The 20,086-nt window shown below is 42.8% G+C and overlaps 1 protein-coding gene across 1 annotated transcript in view; it reads right to left on the reverse strand.

The window, feature by feature from the left end:
• BEAN1 (brain expressed associated with NEDD4 1) overlaps positions 1 to 20,086 on the reverse strand; it is a 116,044-nt gene that overhangs the window by 31,451 nt on the left and 64,507 nt on the right. Inside the window, 2 exon segments of the mRNA XM_084644979.1 lie at positions 748 to 889; positions 6,693 to 6,902. Of these exon segments, the coding sequence (XP_084501105.1) occupies positions 748 to 889; positions 6,693 to 6,902 (352 nt within the window).

The raw sequence follows: 20,086 nt of genomic DNA on the forward strand, positions 1-20,086 counted from the left end.
GCTCCTTTGGAGGGATCAACAAACTGAAAAATGGGTGTCAGAGCCAGAAGAAATGGAGATGTAACCACTGTAAAACAGGTTTATGGGATAAAGCTGGCTGTTTGCTTCCCCCTCCCTCCCCATAGCATAACAGAGCAGGTAGCAAGTACAGCCAGCAGGCACAATGCTGGTCAAATCATGTACTAATCATGGAGCTGTCTTGCAGGTTGATCGTATTGCTGTACGTCTACGCACATGTCTATACACCTTATCTGTCTTCTGACTTAGTGGTACCTATTTACCAGGTTCTGCATTTTTCTATTTTGTGGACTTGCTACTGAAGATATCTGATCATGACCTATTTTCTCTGCCATTTATCCAATTCTCTCCTATCTTGGAACATGTCTGGTTAGTTCTGGTGGCCCCAAGAACTCCCAGAAAGGTCTTCTCAACCACAATTTGAGGATATTGAGCTACTATACACAACATGGTGGCCAAAACATTCTGTTTACAAGCCTTTATTTGTCCTTGTTAATAGTCTTTAGTATAAGGTAATCAGATTATCCAAATATATTTATACTGCCTCTTTTGGAATACTTAAAAGGGGTATTTACTTATGACTAGTAACAGTCCCTTTTCACACAGGCTCAGTCAGCAAAATACAAATATAATCACAACATTCTTTTGCAAAAAAAACCTACCACTCTTGTACCTATAATATGTAAACAATCCTAAAAAGGGCTGGCAGAAACCCAGAAATGTGCTTACCATGGAGGTGAGTCAGGATACATGACATTGACCTGAGAGAGAGTCTCCATGTAGGAACTGAAGTCAAAAGCTGGTGGGAACTCCTCTGTGCAGGTGGATCTCAGCTCTCCAATTGAGCCACCGTAGGAGAAGCCATCTGGAGCTATAAAAAAGGCAATTAATACTGAGTCTTTTCTCCATAGTGGCTTCTCTGCAGCTCTGCCATAATTTATACCTGTAGTCCACAAATGAGACCGCAGGATTGTTGGTGTTTAGGGGCAAGCAGGTCTTAAGGAAATAAAACAATTCCCTCTCAGGGGTGGCTGCCCACTAAATCTAAGCTACTGTGTATCCTGGTGTGGAGCTAGGAATATACACCCCGTGGAACTCCCCAAATTGTGAGTGTTATTAATGCCCTACCCAAATAGAATACAAGGTCTGTACACAATCTCAGATGTTAGCACTGCTTCTCCATAACCACTGAAGTTATTGGGAGCTGCATATATTCAACATCTCTGAAAACCAGATCACTTCTATGTAGGTGTCTAAATAAGGGGCTAGGTGCTTAACTTTAGGCATCTGTGGGGATGTCTACGCTGCGGGTCGGAGGTGTGACGGCAGAATGGGTACACATACCTGAGCTAGCTTGGCTCTAGCTAGCCTGAATAACAATAGCAGTGACCCTGCTGCAGCAGCACAGGGGTGGCAGCTTAAGTACACATCCTAGGTCCTGGATGGGCTTGTAAAACCTGTCTGGCTGCCCATGCTGCTACGGCTTGACTGTCATTGTTTGAGCTAGCTAGATCAAAGCAAGCACAAGTAGGCCAACATGTGCTGCAGTCACACTTTTGATTGCAATGTAGACATCCCTTAAATTTGAGTCCTTAATACTAGGAGGCACAGGGGAAAAGAAACTGGAGAACAGGACTGGGGGAAAAAAAAAACAAAATACAAAACTGCAGTCCTTACGTGGCTCCCACAGAGATATCGGGAAACTGATTGAAACAGGGTACAAGCAAGGAGTGCTGTGTAAAGGGGCATAGTCTTTCATTGGAAGTTTGACACCTCAAGGTGTGCCAAAATCTAAAGGGGCAAGAGGTAAACTGGTGGTGCTCTTTTCTCTGCAGTCAGTGTTGGGCTTGCCTGCATGCAGGCTGTCGCTGAGACAGGGGTTAGTAGCATAACGGAGAGAATACCAGCATAGACTGTGTGGAACCGTGGGCAGGTGAAGGGCCTACACCCAGACTTCTCAGCTGCACCACTTTGTGGTGTAAATTTGGCATCGCCTCTGCTTCTCTGGCTATATCCTACCGGGCCAGAGGAGCAGCAGCAGCACTGGCTGGCTGAAGAAACAAGGAGATGATTCTCCTCCAGCAGTTCCAGGCTCCTGGCCCCTCTCCCCTTTCCTACAAGCACCAGAGAGATGCCCCTAGGGAGGGGAGTCAGGAGCTGACATTGTTTTTGGTAGGGCAGGGGTGAGGAGGTAGGAAGTCAGACCATTAGATTACTCTTGGAAGGGGAGGGCGAGCAGGCCCTGAGATACTGGGAGACTTCAGTGGCTGGCTGCCCCTTATGGAAAACGGTCTGTTCCTGAGCAGCTTGGGACCCTCTCTGTTCCACAGATGGGAGGGGAGAAGAGGAGGAGCTAGCAGTCAGCACCTCCATGGGGACAGCAGCCGTGGAGCCTTGCAGATGGGTGAGGGTGGCTAAATGTAACTGAACTGTAGGGGAGAGTTCATCTGGTCTGAATTAAGCTAACTGTATTGGGGGCAACCTGGTGCCCAGAGAAGCCTAATCAGGGACTCTTTCCCCAAACCCACCAGTGCCTGGACAGTAGCCCTCCTTCCTCTCTCCCTCTGTGCCCCCCCAACCCTACGCACACCTGCTCCCATTGGTAACTGGTTACACAACTCATTTGCTTAACTCCTACAATAAGGAACTATATTTGTGTGTAATTTCAAGAAGTGCAATGCTAATGTCTTCCTAGAGATTTTGTAGGGAACTGCTTCATAAAACACTGTTTTGCATAATTGTAGTTTGAAAGTAAAAACAAAAGTGGGGGGTTCTTTTTTGCTAGGTAGTAAAATGAGGCTTGGGTTGAAAAGGCAGCTCATGTGAAAGGACCGACAAAATGGAAAGTAAACACCAGGGTTGTAATTTGTAAATTATGCAGTTATTCCTCCTGCTGTTGAAAGCTAATACCGTTTCTTTTTGAGTGTGGGGGTGTGTGGAAATAAAGGTGTAAAAGTTTGAAGTGACGGCATCATAGTAACATCTATAAAAATACATACCCCCTGCAATCCATAGCATGAAGGGATCAGTGATAAAAGGTCAAGTCAATTTTTAGGCAGAATAGCCAACATATTTTTAATAATGATTCATCTGATCAATATAGTGAGCCAAAAAATATATTGTAACTGTTAAAGGCACCGTGTTCTGTGGAAGGAGAGTTACTCAGAGCAATAAGGTCTGACCTTAGCTTCAGAAAATATATATGAATCAATGCACTAAAATAAGATAGGAGTGCGTGTGGGGCAGCGGAGGGAACAGTAAGCCTAGGAGGTGCATCATTTTCAAGGTGTTTTCCTATTAATATTGCCTAATGCATACCTAGTCTTATCTAAAAGCAGGACATGTGTAAGGATGCTGCTTAATCACTAGCTTAGGAGAGGCCATGGTGTCATTAAAAAATTCTGGTCTGAATGTGAAGGGTGAGGTAGAGTGAAGATGAATGGATTGTGTTAAGTATAAATGGGATAAGGCTTGTTACAGAGGGAGGTAAAGTCTGTAGGATTCCCCTGGGGTGGGGGTCTTTTCCAGACTTTTCTATTAAGGGAATAGTGTTTGCATTTGGTTTATGCACCTATCCAGGACCTCCTGCAGCTTTTCCTGGCAGCTCAGCTCATGTGGCAGCTAGAACTAAGGGAGTTCCCAGGGGACTAAGTAGGAAATTGAATACAATAGCAGGTCTTCAGTGACATGATGATTCCACCTCCTGCCCTCCCCTTTGTGAACAGAAGAGGCAAAATCAATCTAATAAAGGACTTCTGTATTCTTTCCTCAGCTCTAATGGTAGTTGACAGACCTCCCTTCTTGTCCTGTAAGAGTTACCAGTAAAGCTAGTCACAATTTCATGTACAGTAGCACCATAAATGCTGCAGACAGAGCTTTCAAAATCTTCTGTAGTTTTCCGATGGCTTTCTCTATATGAACAAAAATAACCAGGACAAATTGTCCCTGACTCCCTTAAGGAGCCAACAAGATGACAATTTTATTGCCTGTCTGTTTTTATGTCAGAGACATCATCCACTATGGGATTTTGCTGGTGGTTACGCCACAACCAGGTGCACTTCATGGAATGTCAGCATTACTCAGAGGCAGGCTAGGCCTGTTCTTTAGTGAGCTGACAAGGGCAGTCATGTTTCACAGAGGCGGTTAAACTCACTGATGTAGAAAACTAGTGTGGATAAAAATTCATTTGTAAATAAAAAGTAGCTACTGTGAACTGTGTGCCTGCTTCCCATTTGTTAAGCTATCCATAAGGTGCACTGCAAAGTGCTTCCTTGCAATGATTACTCAGTCAAGGGCCAGATCTGCAGCTGATATCAACTAGCATAGCTCTATCAGAGCCAGTGGAACTATGCCAGTTTACACCAGTTGAGGATCTGGCCCTGGAGTCTGCGCTCATTGCCGGCACCACTGCTTTTAAATTTGACTTTTCTTTACCACAAACACATTCAGCAAATCTCCACAGCTATGGGTTACCCTAAGAAGACTTATCTGAAACTCTAAATAGTGGTATAAACTTTCTAAAGGTGTTCTGAGCTGTAGATAGAAAAGATAAGAATATAAGTTGTGCCCTCTAATTAAGCAAATCACCCTAGATCCATGAATTAGGGCAGTGACTGTATATAGGGATCAATATTTTTCTTTTATTTTGAGGGAGGTCTCTACCAGAATAGTGATTTTTTTTGGATAGGGGTTGGGACACACTTCAACAAGTTGGGGACTGTCTGTGCCTTCCTCAAGCATTTTTCATCAGTGTGCACATTTTCAGTTCATTTTTCAGGGTCATTTTAATGGGTTAATTTATTACTGGTGGAACTCCACCAGGGATTAATTCAGGGCACTATGTTTAGTAAGCTTAGTCAGCCAAGTTCACAGTGGTTCCTGGTGCTACAACTGGAGCCAATGGAAGTGTGCCCAGATGCTATGGTGATGGCTGCTAAGGTAAAACCTTAAGATAGCTAAATGAGCGCCACTAAACTCGATTATTATTTTGATTTTTTTCTTAAACGATGCTGCTGAGCCCTTTCGTACAACTTAACACTTATTTCTAATAATCAGGTGGTAGATGGGAAAATATCATCTTCAGATTGTCCTTTTCTCTGGGGGGCTTTGATGCCCCCGCCACCTTCTGTGTTGGTATGGAGCTGAAATATTAACATAGGCATTTTTGTTTAAATAATGACAACTTCATCTTATATAATATACAACACCTTATAATGCCAAAACATCTGTGTACCAGCTTTACTGATGATACAGTAACTGTACAGCTCAGGGATTAGTGCCCTAATTGCTGCAAAGCCAGAAAAAAGACCAGAAAAAAAATAGGTCTTACAAAAACAGTAGACATTGCTTTTAATTTATCTCCAATGGACTAAGGTTATTTATTTATTTAATTAAATATAGCAATTCTAAAAGAGGTGAAAAATGTGAATCTAAAATGGGGTCCAAAAACCTTCACAATGTTTGCATTATTTGAAGAAGCTGACTGTAGACACTTATCTATTAAACATCGATCGAACACAAAATGAATAATTACAATAAAGACGAAAAATACGGCCCCAGATTGAAGCCCCATTGATTTCAATGGGAGCTTTCTAAATTACCTCAGTAGACTAAGTTTTGGTCCAATGTACTTTTAAGCGGCCTGAGAGGTATCTTCCAAAAACAGGGTAAATTTGTTTTCGGTAAGTGGCTTTTCCTCCAAATTATAACGTTTAGAATTGTTTTCTTGTAAAATCCTAAATGAACAATCCCTTGAGAATTAAAAAAAATTTTATAAATTAACTGTCTCATGACAAACTGCAACCTTGTGGGGCTAGATCCTTTGCTACTGTAAACTGCCAATGCCCCATATAAATTAAATGACCCTCAACTTCAGTGGAGCTACAGTGCTTTGCAGCAGTGGAAGATCTGGCCAATGGGATCACTTTTTATATCCATGCCTAATGTTTTCCGTTTTTAACTACAGAAGCGCATCTTCTGTCGGTTTTTCTGGTGTAATTGGCTCTCAAGCTTTTCTGATTTGCAGCCCTCAAAATGGCCCCAAAAGTCATCCTGGGACTCTTCACATCTCATATACTTTGAAATCACAAACTATTTCAGTCACAGGAAGAAAAAATTGGGACACTTTTTGAGTGGTAGGTTGACTAGTGCTGCTGGAAAGGGGCTTAAAATCTAATGTAACCAGATGTCCTGCCATGTTGCCAGGGCAGCATCATTACATGGAACTTTTCACTTCTATAGAAAACAAAGGGGCAATTTTCAAGGTCGGTACAGATTTGGAGACTGAGAACTCCATTATTTCCTGTTCTAGAAACTACTATATGCTGGCTCTCTAGCAGACACAAATTAAACTGGGCTCACAGACCAATGGCAGTAATGGGATTTCAATAGAGTGCAGCAGGAAATTAGGAGACTAGGGAGGGAGACAAAAATGTGTACAATACCAAAGAAAACTAAGCAGCCTGACAAACGAGCTATGCAGTTGGCTTTCACGTATTCATTTTGACCACTTGAAATATTGAAATGTAGCTCTCATTACTTTGAGAGATGCAACTAAACAAGAAAACCAGTTGTATCCTCCTTTTTGTCTTTTTAATGTTTGCTTTGCAGTTTCTGCAGCCATGCTCTCGCTATCCATAGGAGCAGTGCAACAAGACACGTAAGCACAATCTCACCATAAGTAGCTTCTCTCCTCAGGTGTGCGTGTCTTAAGCGTCCATCCTTTCTCAGGCTGCCAACAATGATTGTCACACAGGATAGAAACAGCACAAGTCCAATCACTACTCCAGCTACCAGGAGGGGGGAGACCAGCAAGCTGGTGTCATTGCCGTTTTCACTGTAGCCGGGAAACTCACTGATAGGGCTGCTCTGGTTCAAGTGAACTTCTGCACAGGAGAGAGAGAGAGTGCATAAATGATGCTGAAAGGGACAGACTGTGTTTAATTAAAGCTGCTGCATAAGCAACAGATATCCAGAGCAACAAGTTAGAAATGGATTTCAACTTGGACAGTTGTTTGCATTGTACAGATTACATCTTGCCCCTAATGATCTCCTTGTGAAATTGTTAATATTTTTTCAAAAGATCTTTGAAGAGTAAGAATGTCCTGGCTCCCAGCCCATAAAACTTCCTGTGTAGTGATGCACATACTCACTTCAAAGGCTAGAAGCTATCTGCTATTTGTACTCACCCCCTCCTGATTATTGCTTCATTATCTTCATGAGATTATAAATATTTTATTTCTGTCTGTGTTGTTTTGGTAGCAAATAATAAAAGTTTCAGTGATCTCTACTGGAAATAACTGCCATGAATCTGAATAATTTGTCCGCCTGGGATACTTGGATAGAACCTATTTGGCTTGTCTGAGATGAGTTTTCGCTCTCTCAGTATTAGTGGGCATATAATAATTGAATATGGGCACTTGGTCAGCCTGGTATGGTATGTTAAATATTAAAATAATTAATAAAATCAGCCAGCTAGCCTACTCTTTCTGCAGCAATTAATGGTAGCGCACCTGCACGGTAGCATCTCTGCAGGCTCTTCCATGCTAGAGTCTGTCTAACTTAGCAGTCCTGATTATCTAGTCATTAAGAATGTCCATTTAACAGCACAAGGTTGTCTTATCCTGCCCAATCTTCTGTCTGGCTTCAAGGAACATGTGCTATGAAGAGTGACCCTATTACCTAGACAAGTCCTACATTAATACCCACCTCATTAACAAACAATTTTACATTATAGTGATAACTTAACATTAAATTTAAAAAATATGTACAAAGGAACTTTACTTAGATTTTCTTAAACTGTATTTAAACTATGGCAATGAATAGTGAAAGGAAGATAAATATTCAAATACCCTCACCATTCATACAGTTTCTAAAACAAATCTATAAGGAGCAGTGAGCTAGAAGCAATGGATGAATCTGTGGTCTTTGTTACGCAGGAGTTCAGACCGGATAGTCATAATGGCCAATTTTGCCCTTAAATTCTATTAAACGTCTGAGTACAAATGCATCACATGGCACAATCAAAAACCAAACCAGAATGGCAAACTATTTTTTCCCCACCCTGGGAATTTCCTATTTTTTTAAAATAAGGAATAGTAACAAAATACATTTCAGCTATGAACATGTCTATGCAAATGTTCTATAATAGGCATCAGCACAGGTATTTATATGCTAAAAAATAAAATGTTCAATGTACATAAACTTTAATTCTGTGAACTTTAGCTTTCCAGTTCTCCATATGTGCCTGTGAGGTTTAAAAGCTTCACAAAGTCTCCTGGAGGACTTACAAACTTTGCATGGATTCCTACATACAACTGGATTTCAGCATATTAAGCTTTATGTACTAATTAGTCCCACTCTCCTTTCACTCCAAGCAGCTCCTGCTCTCCTAGACCATATGAAAGCTGGGGTCTCTGGGCCTTACTTAATCTCAGCAGATCTAATTCATGATATGGCAATTTATAAGATGCACAGGGACAGGTATAGAGCACATTGGCCACCATCCTGGTGTAAGCTGCAGAACTGAGACGCCAGGTTTGCTTTTGGCTGGGAAGTCAAACTGGCTAGAGGTCAAGTGAGGACTAACAATATTGGGTGAATATAAGTATTATGTTTGTTTGTCTTTACCAATAACAAAAGCTTTCCAATACCATGAACAATTCTACTAAATAAAATTCTACTAAATAGTTATGTGGGCAGTTGCTTTTTGTTTTTTTCCCCCCAGTGTATTTTCTGAGCACTTCTTTCATTCTTATTTCATGTTGAAACTACTGTGTGAGTTTGGCCTTGAAAACAGTGTAAATAAATGTATTTCTGGCTTTCCATGTTTATTATTTCAGAAACTTTTAATTTCTGGAATTTTTCAGGATGTATATTTACATTTTTATTGATTTTTTTTTAAAAGAACATTAATTTCCAGATAGGATACAATTATTCTACATAGGCTTTTATACCACACTCATCACTGTAATAGGAGTGCTTCTCATCTCCCTAGACGAGAAGTGTGTGCAGTGTTGTGGATATATTTAATACACACACACACACACACACACACACACGCCGCTATATGTTTATGTAAGAGAAGACCAAGTCAAAGAAATGAATCTTGCACTTAAGGCGGAAGTGGTGAGATTTGTGGTAATTTTTAGTTCCTGCAGGAGTTTGTTCCACAGTGCTGGCGACCCCCTGAGAAAGCTCTGTCTCTTGCTATTTTTCAATTAAAAGATGATTTCTCACCAAATATAAGAAAAGTTATTAAAACCTCTGCATCTTCCAACTCCATTTCTAGATTATTTACCTCCAACAGCACATCCAGAGATACAATTCAACAGAAAAGTTGAATAAAACAACAACAAATTTGAAGAGTTAAAATGACTGCAATTGTTTTCAATGCAAATCTCATCCTGAGACAACCTAGACGTTTAACTTTGGGTTCCCCTAGAGCGTCTACTGGTGTCATGTGGATGGGAATGTGTTGAACAGAGTTGATATTCAAAGCGCTACGATACTTACAAAAAATGGAAAGTGTTAGAAATGATGGGCTTGGGTAACGGACATAGCACTTGACTTGATAGGGTCCCCTACTAAGTAAAGCTATGGGGGGAAGTGGGACATAAAATAAAACTGTCAATTTCAGGGTCAAACTTTTAAAGCTAGCTGCAGTACATATTGTTTTCATGCCCTGTTACCCCATATTGCCTTGATCGGCAGAAAAACTCCAGTTGACTGCAATGGGTTTTGGATCAGGCTGTCTCTGGGAAGGAGGAGCCATACAGGGCTTTCTGGCTGCAAAAAGTGCAACTTACATTTTTGCAGGTGTACCCATTGGGACAAACTTTCAAAAATGGTACAAGCTGACATGCACATTGAGAATTTGTGTATGCACTGTTAGGATATAGATATTCAGGCCTGTCTGTAAAGGCATATACTCTAAGAATTTAGGTGTATTCTTATCACTTGGCTAGTGATAGAGGTATAAAAGAGAGAATCAAAATCACTGTCTGCTGGTGTAAGGGCCTTCTCTTACTGTGACAGTCTGAGGCCCTGTTCTTAGGCTAAGGCCTTTGGCTAAGCAGCAGAGGCAGCCATAAGCTGGGAAGCAAACAGTCACATCCTCACATTCCAAACTAGTCACACTGAAATAAGGTGCTATTCAGCTGTTAGGAATACAATCTTGTCCTGATAGTTCCTATCACCTCCAGAGAAAGGGAAGTGCCTAGAAAATGTAAAAGGAAACTTAGTTTAATAGCATCCTGTCTGGCAAGAACTCACTTATCAATAGCTGGGGTGTGAAATCCTCACTTCTGTATTGTCTTGTCATTATAGTTCCCACTTTGCTGTTGTTTTGTCTGTATAATGTCTGTCTGGTTCTGTGATTGTTCCTGTCTGCTGTATAATTAATTTTGCTGGGTGTAAACTAATTAAGGTGGTGGGATATAATTGGTTACATAATCATGTTACAATATGTTAGGATTGGTTAGTTAAATTTCAGGAAAATGATTGGTTAAGGTATAGCTAAGCAGAACTCAAGTTTTACTATATAATCTGTAGTCAATGAGGAAGTGACTGGGTGGGGGTGGGCATGGGCATGTGGGTGTGGGAAATGGGAGCAGGGAATGGGGGTAAGAAAACTGGAATCATGTTTTGCTAAAGGGGGAAATGGGAACAGGGAATGGGAGTAAGGAAGTTGGAATCATGTTTGGCTAAGGGTAGGAATGGGAACAGGGACACAGGTGTAAGGCTCTGTGGTGTCAGAGCTGGGAAGGTTTCAGAGTAACAGCCGTGTTAGTCTGTATTCGCAAAAAGAAAAGGAGTACTTGTGGCACCTTAGAGACTAACCAATTTATTTGAGCATGAGCTTTCGTGAGCTACAGCTCACTAAGGAAGGAAACTGGAATCATGCTTGCTGGAAGTTCACCCCAATAAACATTGAATTGTTTGCACCTTTGGACTTCGGGTATTGTTGCTCTCTGTTCATGCGAGAAGGACCAGGGAAGTAAGTGGGTGAAGGAATAAGCCCTCTAACATGCACCATTTCTATGTACCAATGGGCGATTCCCTTTCTGGCACGTTCCCCTTCTGTAGACATTCTTGCAAACAAAATTTTGCTCCTACAAATATTCCTGAAAAGCAAATAAAACATGTTGTGTGAGTCCTGTAAAGGTGTATATGCACTTTTTATTGGAATGGATATTAACAGATAATTTTCTGCAGGATTTATCCAATTCTTGCTACTGTATGATACTCTTAGTGTCTTGCAGCCACATTGAGATTGCAAAGAGCAGCAGTATGTACATGATGGCTTCACACAAACATGTATTATCAGTGCTAAAGCTTGATACTCTGTTTTTACTGGGGGGGGGGAAACCTTGGAAATTTGTGTGCAGTGTTTGTTAATTTTTAGCAGCACTTGACTGACTGAGAATCTTCATGGGCATTTAAGACAGCTTTCCAAAAAAACTTACGGAGCTCTTACAAAGTCTTGCTCTTTAGTATAATAAAACTTTTGGTCTGCAAGTTGGCTCCTTAGTGTGTGTGTGTGTTAATCCTATCCTAATTTTACACTAATGAAAACTCTTGGCTCACCACTTTCTCAGTGTGTAAAGAGCATTTGGGTTTAGCTGAGGTTGTGGATGTTGTATTAGGAGCCAGTTAGTAAATATCACTTCTAAAGATGGGTGCACAGTGCAAAGTTTGGATCTTCTGAACCACAAGCTCATTGTAAAGATAGGAGCCAGCTGCAAAGTTTAGATCCAGATTTACACACAATCTTTCCTGAAGATTGAGATCTCACCTCTAGTAATTTCCATAGGTTACTGACTGCTCACCTGTAAAGCTTTCATATAATGATAAGAAGCTCACAGAAAATGAGGATTGATTTTTACAATGTGGCTTTCCTGCTGTTATCACTTTATTCCACCTGAAAAGATATCTGGCACATTCACTACACTAGAACAAAGATGTATAACTTTTTTTTAATGAGTGATTCCCCCCCAGTTGTTGGTGGGCGAGATTGAACCTGGGGCCTCTGGAGCTTAGTGCATGAGCCTCTACTGTATGAGTTAAAAACCAGCTGGCTGTTAACTAAGGCTGTAGAGCAGACTCATTTTCTCTCTAAGTGGTCTCGGTGCCACTAGATGAGACAGAACACCACACCCAGAAGGTGTGTGGGTTACACTGGCACTGGATTGCATGACTTTGCTCTCCCGGCTACACACTACCTAAATTCTTGCAGGATTAAATAGCAAAGATGAAAAGCATTTTCACAAGGGCTGAACCCTGTGAAGTCCCGCTCTGAAAATCAGGCCAAGATATATGCAGCCAGATTTGCACAAATGTTCTGCAAGCTTTTGAAGATGAAAGGAAAGTGTTAATGTAGTACCCACCATAATGACATGAGATTGTCTTGATGTGGCAACAGACACTACCAGGTAGATTATCAGCATTTGAAGCAGAACAGAATTAAAACCACACAGACATTGGCATATTGACCTCCAAATATTTATTTTTAACCAATTAGCAGATGGGAATATGCCATTACTAAAGCAGAGATTTTACTGTCAGTTTGGCTGAAAGCAACCTACTATAATCAACTGCCAACCATTTAACAGATCTTATAAAAGCTACGTTCTCAGACAGCAGAAATGGGAAGGTCAGGAGAGAGTCACAGACTTGCAACCCCTCCTTGATGCCTTTATCAGTCAATTGTTTCACAAGGCAAGTTTAATACTCTCACATTATGTGTGGCACTGATAATATTGATATTACACATCAGGTTGGTGATAAAAAATGAAAAACATTTGAAAAACTGGCATAATGCACAGAGCCTATTAATCGTGCTAGAATTTCACTGAATGCTAGGCAAGTCCAAAAGACTATGTCAAAGGCTTTTCATCAGATTGATTTTTAATTTGTAATTGGTGCAGGATTCAGAGTGAGATTAGACTTAAACTTCATGGCCAACTCTTTGATCTATTATTATTTACTGGTTAAGCACCAGCAATGTGCCTGATTCTTTCCAGCCCCTGAAAGAAGTGGACAGATTCTGCTTTCATTTATGCTGGTGTAAACCTGGAGTAACTCTAGTGAATTTGAATGAGATTGACACATGTCCTAGACCTAAGAGACTACTTTCGCCCTTTTTGTTTACTTAGAAACCTACTGGGAGATCCAGAGGAAGGTCCCAGATTAATATTGTTCTTATTTTTAGGAGTGGGTGGATTACAGAATTTTGGATGGTGTGGGTTAACTTTCTTGGACTTCACAGGAGAAGCTTAGGGGTGGGATTTTCAAAAGCACTCATTGTTGGCTTACCACTGCTCCCATTGAACTGAATGGGAATTTTACCATAGACTTCAAAACTGACTATGATGAGCCGTTTTGAAAATCCTGCCCTATTTGACAGTTTGAATAAACTTTCTTGTGCTCAGGATGAGTTTTTAACAAACCTGGCTCTTCATTGTAAATATGTATATATTAATCACTGTCAATAGAGTAGTAAAAAGTACAAGGAAAAAGGAATACAAAGTCTTGTGATAAGGACATGGAAAAAAATATGTGGAGTAATTAGCTGTGATCATTGGAAGGATCATGACCAAAAGGATTTGCATTAGTTTAAGAATATAGGTAGAGCGGGCTATTTTGAATATCTAAAAACTTCTGTTCTCTCCTCTCCCATAATTTTCTTTATCAGCTAAACAAGCCCAGAAGATTACTGCAAGTGAAAAATTGTACATTTCTACATGTAACAGAAATGCTGCAACAGAAGATGCCTCCTGAGAGAGGGTTCTGACCAATTTTATGGAGGTGGAATTTATTCCAATAATTACAACAGCCAAATTAGAATATACAGTCTTTACAGAGCATTCTAATTTTGGTGTTGGATCCCACCATTGTTATGCCTAACCTAACAAAATTCTGTGACTCGTTTGGTCAATGTTTAAGAATAAATCAGAAGCACTGGCAATTTCCTTTCACCAAAATACCTAATGGGTAACTGACGAAAACAAACCATTGTTTGGGTGTACGATTTATTGACTATGGTGCAGAACTATTCTACAAACTATTTATTTTGCTCTGCTTTTTAAATAACTGTAGATCTGGAATACTGGAAAAGTCTGAGCTGTCTTGGATGACTCACACACACGCAAAGGATAAATATCATACCATGGTTTAAACTAGTGCTGATGGTGTTTGATTCTTTTAAAAAAGAAAAATGGCTACTAGAATTACTATTACCCTAATAAGATTAATAGCTGCTCTCAAAAGAGTAAAGTGTTTACCAAAGAAAACTAAAGGATGAGTTGGTGTAGCAGGGTGGCTACCCTGCTCCTAAAATTGGCGGGGTTAAAAGCAGCCCTGCAGAGGGCTGTGGCTGGGGCTAGCTGATTGGGGAAGCAGCCACAGCTGGGTCACGCCCCAATCAGGCCCTATCTGGCCTGTATAAAAAGGCTGTGAGCCAGAGGCCTAAGGAATCTCTCTCCAGGCAGGGAGAGAGCAGGGCCTGGCTGCCTGCCTGCCTGACATGGTATTGAGGGTGGCGCTGTGCTGGGGAAGGAGCCGGGGGTGCTCCAGGCTGGCAACTCCCCAGGTTGTAGGGCCTGGTCCAAGGCCCACAGAGGTACAGGGAAACAGAGGAAGGCAACAGGTCTGAACCCCCTTGCCTATGATGAGTGGCCTTTACACTGCAGTCTGCCCCAGGGAGCAGGGGCTTGCTGATGACTGGCAGTAGCCCAGACTGAGGCAAGGTGGGGATAGTGGGTTGAGGGTTCCCCAGGAAGGGGAGACCCAGAGGCAGAGTGTGGGGGTACTGCCAGGGGGCAGAACCCCAAAGAAAGGGGCACTGGCATCTGTGAGGGACACAGGGGCCAGAGCTGTGCAGATCACTGGCCTGCAGAGGGTGCTCCAGGTTGGAAAAGAGCTAATTCCCAAGGACAACTAGCAGGAGGCTCCGCAGGGGCAAGTCCACACCTTTACAGTTGGCATTGTACAACCTTTAGACATTATTTAGCTATATGTGTTATGGATCAGATTCTTATATCCTCACTCATGTTGCATAGCACTTTCATCGATGAGTAGCCTCACTGAAGTCAGAGTAAGGGTATCAGAATCTGGCCCTATTTTTGTTTATAGGAGTTTAAATCTCATTAGCAGGGAGTTGAAAAAGAAATTACTTCTGAACTTTTTAAATTCCCCTTTTGTACCCAAAGAAGCATTTCTTCTTGTAAGACAAAAAGCCTGCTTATCTAGCACTGCCTCAGAGCTTTGAAGATGCCTAAACTGTTCAAACTCTCATCCTTTTATCTCCTTTTACTCATTCATGAATCTTCCCCCTTTTATATACATATTAATCTAGTTGAACCCAGTCTCTGGCAAAAGCATGATATATTACAATATTACTGTTATTAAAAGGAATGAATTGCCCTTAGCCCAGCTTCTAAAACAATATGCAGTTGATAATCTCCTTCTTTTACAGTATTTTAAATGCTGAGGCTAATCCTGTGGACTTTACTTCCTGAATAGCATTAAGTTCAATGGGAGTACTCAAGAGAGTAAGGGCTACAAAATGAGACCCCTTATTTCTATTAACCATCTCCAAAAACAAAATGTATTCATACTACTCAGGGCAAAGAATAATGCCAACATTTTATATTTTTCTCTTACCCAAATTCCTCTGTTGGTAATCTGCATATTTATGCATGGCAAAATAACTAACTTCCATTTTAATAAATATTAGGAATATGGATACTTACTTAGAGCCCACAAATATCTTTAACAGAGTTCCTAGTTATTCCATTATGCAATTTTTTTGTAAATGTTTTCATCCAGTTGTGTTTCTGTAGCTTGTAAATACTTCATTGTGAATATTCCATATTAGTCCTTCAAAATTTGCCCCTTGTTGGTTACAAAAATCACATCAAATTGCTTCTATTTGGTAATGGGGCAAATTGCACATCCCATCACAGGCTGTAACAGCCAAAATATGCAAACTCCATGCCAGCCAGCCAAGGGTTAATGAACTGCTCTGGGCTCAAGCAGCCCTACCTTGTCACATGTGCAAACATGTTGAGCCTAGAAGAAAGGCCTAAAATGGGGAAACTTGGCTCAGTTAGCAGCTGGCTGAGGAGAGGAACATCCCTTCAAATCTCAGCTCCCAAAGAGGGGCTGGACTCTTCCCTTGACCACTGCCTGGCTGAGCCCCCTTAAGGGAAGGTGGGCCACACCCCAACAGTTACTTTAAAACACTTGCTAGGAGTCATTCTCGTGAGGGTGTTGAACTGGACAAGACGGGGTTGCCGCCAGCTTCTGCTTTTCTTTTCTTTGGTGCTTGAGAGGGGCCTTTGGTAGTCCCAGAAGGGATAGATTCCTGTGGACTCAGACTGAGCCCTGGTCTACGTTAGGAGTTGAGGTCAAATTTAGCAGCGTTAAATCGATTTAACCCTGCACCCGTCCACATGATGAAGCCCTTTTTTTCGACTTAAAGGGCTCTTAAAATCAATTTCCTTACTCCACCCCCGACAAGGGGATTAGTGCTGAAATCAGCCTTGCTGGGTCGAATTTGGGGTACTGTGGACACAATTAGATGGTATTGGTCTCTGGGAGCTATCCCAGAGTGCTCCATTGTGACCGCTCTGGACAGCACTTTCAACTCAGATGCACTGGCCAGGTAGACAGGAAAAGGTCCACGAACTTTTGAATTTCCTGTTTGGTCAGCATGGCAAGCAGCAGGTGACCATGATGGAGTCCCAGAATCGCAAAAGAGCTCCAGCATGGACCAAACGGGAGGTAAGGGATCTGATCACTGTATGGGGAGAGGAATCCGTGCTATCAGAACTCTGTTCCAGTTTTCGAAATGCCAAAACATTTGTCAAAATCTCCCAGGGCATGGAGGTCAGAGGCCGTAACAGGGACCCGAAGCAGTGCTGTGTGAAACTTAAGGAGCTGAGGCAAGCCTACCAGAAAACCAGAGGGGAATGGCCACTCTGGGTCAGAGCCCAAAACATGCCACTTCTATGATGAGCTGCATGCCATTTTAGGGGGTTCAGCCACCACTACCCCTGCCATGTTGTTTGACTCCTTCAATGGAAATGGAGGCAACATGGAATCAGGCTTTGGGGACGAGGAAGAAGATCGCTCACAGCAAGCAAGCAGAGAAACTGGTTTTCCCGACAGCCAGGAACTGTTTCTCACCCTGGACCTGGAGCCAGTACCCCCCAAACCCACCCAAGGCTGCCTCCCAGACCCACCAGGCGGAGAAGGGACCTCTGGTGGGTGTACCTTTTAAAATACTATACATGGTTTAAAAGCAAGCATGTTTAATGATTAATTTGCCCTGGCATTTGTGGCTCTCCTGGATGTACTCCCAAAGCCTTTGCAAGAGGTTTCTGGGGAGGGCAGCCTTATTCCATCCACTATGGTAGGACACTTTACCACTCCAGATCAGTAGCACATACTTGGGAATCATTGTAGAACAAAGCATTGCAGTGTATGTTTGCTGGTGTTCAAACAACATCCTTCTTTATCTCTCTGTGTTATCCTCAGGAGAGTGATATCATTCACGGTCACCTGGTTGAAATAGGGTGCTTTTCTTAAGGGGACATTCAGAGGTGCCCATTCCTGCTGGGCTGTTTGCCTGTGGCTGAACAGAAATGTTCCCCGCTGTTAGCCATGGGGACGGGGAGGGCCTAGCCATGCGCTGGGGGGAGGCAAAATGCGACCTTGGAACAAAAGCACATGTGCTATGTATGTAATGTTAACAGCAAGGTTTACTCTGAAAGAGTGTACCCTTTGTTCTATAAAATGTCTTTTTAAATACCACTGTCCCTTTTTTTCTCCACCAGCTGCATGTGTTTCAAGGATCACAGGATCTTTTCCTTCCCAGAGGCTAGCCAAGATTAGGAGGAAAAAAATGCACTCGCAATGAAATGTTCTCTGAGCTCATGCTGTCCTCCCACACTGACAGAGCACAGACGAATGCGTGGAGGCAGACAATGTCAGAGTGCAGGAAAGCACAAAATGATCGGGAGGAGAAATGGCAGGCTGAAGAGAGGGCTGAAGCTGAAAGGTGGCAGCAGTGTGATGAGAGGAGGCAGGATTCAATGCTGAGGCTGCTGGAGGATCAAACTAATATGCTCCAGTGTATAAAGGCAGCAGGAGCACAGACTGCCACTACAGCCCCTGTGTAACCAACTGCCCTTCTCCCCAAGTTCCATAGCCTTCTCACCCAGATGCCCAAGAATGCGGTGGGGGGGCCTCCGGCCACCCAGCCACTCCACCCCAGAGGATTGCCCAAGCAACGGAAGGCTGGCATTCAATATGTGTTAAAGTTTTAAACTTTTAAAGTGCTGTGTGGCCTTGTCCTTCTCTCCTCCACCACCCCTCCTGGTGCTTCTCTTCTCCTGGGCTACCTTGGTAGTTATCCCCCGATTTGTGTGATGAATTAATAAAGAATGCATGAATGTGAAGCAACAATGATTTTATTGCCTCTGCAAGCGGTGATCCAAGGGAGGAGGGGAGGGTGGTTAGCTTACAGGGAAGTAGAGTGAACCAAGGGGAGGGGGTTTTCATCAAGGAGAAACAAACAGAACTTTCACACGGTAGCCTGGCCAGTCATGAAATTGGTTTTCAAAGCTTCGCTGTTGTGCACCGCGCCCTCCTGTGCTCTTCTAACCGCCCTGGTGTCAGGCTGTGCATAACCAGCAGCCAGGTGATTTGCCTCAACCTCCCACCCCGCCATAAACATCTCCCCCTTACTCTCACAGATCTTGTGGAGCGCACAGCAAGCAGTAATAACAGTGGGAATATTGGTTTCGCTGAGGTCCAACTGAGTCAGTAACCTGCGCTAGCGTGCTTTTAAACGTCCAAATGCACATTCTGCACTGGCTCAGCCTGTAGTTGAACATCCCCAATGATTATTTTCTGGTCTGGGAATAAAGCCCCTTCCTGTAGCTTTTGAAACAGACCAGAGTTCCTGAAGATGTGAGCATCATGTACCTTTCCCAGCCATCCCACGTTGATGTTGGTGAAACGTCCCTTGTGATCCACCAGTGCTTGCAGCGCTCTTGAAAAGTACCCCTTGCGGTTTATGTACTCGCCGGCTTGGTGCTCCGGTGCCAAGACAGGGATATGGGTTCTGTGGATGGCTTTGCTGCAATGGGATTCCCTATGACCTGCACATTTCCCAGGGTCACTACCCTTGATATCAGCAGATCTTTGATTGCATTGGCTACTTGCATCACAGCAGCCCCCACAGTAGGTCTGCCCACTCCAAATTGATTCCCGATTGACCGGTAGCTGTCTGGCGTTGCAAGCTTCCACAGGGCTATTGCCACTTGCTTCTCAACTGTGAGGGCTGCTCTCATCTTTGTATTCTTGCGCCTCAGGGCAGGGGAAAGCAAGTCACAAAGTTCCATGAAAGTGCCCTTACGCATGTGAAAGTTTCGCAGCCACTGGGAATCGTCCCAGCCCTGCAACACTATGTGGTCCCACCAGTCTGTGCTTGTTTCCCAAGCCCAGAATCGATGTTCTACCACATGAACCTGCCCCATTAGCACCATGATGCCCACATTGCCAGGGCCCATGCTTTGAGAGAAGTCTGTGTCCATGTCCTCATCACTCTTGGCACCGCGCTGACGTCACCTACTCGCCCGGTTTCGCTTTGCCAGGTTCTGGTGCTGCATATGCTGCTGGATAATGCGTGTGGTGTTTAATGTGCTCCTAATTGCCAAAGTGACCTGAGCGGGCTCCATGGTATGGAGTCTGCACAGAAAAAAAGGGGCGGAATGATTGTCTGCCGTTGCCCTGATGCGACTGATGACATGGCTTACAGGGTTGCCTTACAGGGAATTAAAATCAACAAAGGGGGTGGCTTTGCAAGAAACAGAATGGCCCCCTTAAGGATAGGACTCAAAACTGGGTTTAGCAGGCCGTTGATTTCACGGATGGAGGGAGGAGAAAATGAATACAAAACAAATCTGGTCTATTTCTTGTTTTGAGCCACTTCATCTATCTTTATACATCTTGGCCATCATCTTCTGCTGGCTGCTGATTAAAAGACAGTGCATTACCA

Source organism: Lepidochelys olivacea, assembly GCF_965140295.1.
Source record: "Lepidochelys olivacea isolate rLepOli2 genome assembly, chromosome: 12".
NCBI lineage: Eukaryota > Metazoa > Chordata > Testudines > Cheloniidae > Lepidochelys > Lepidochelys olivacea.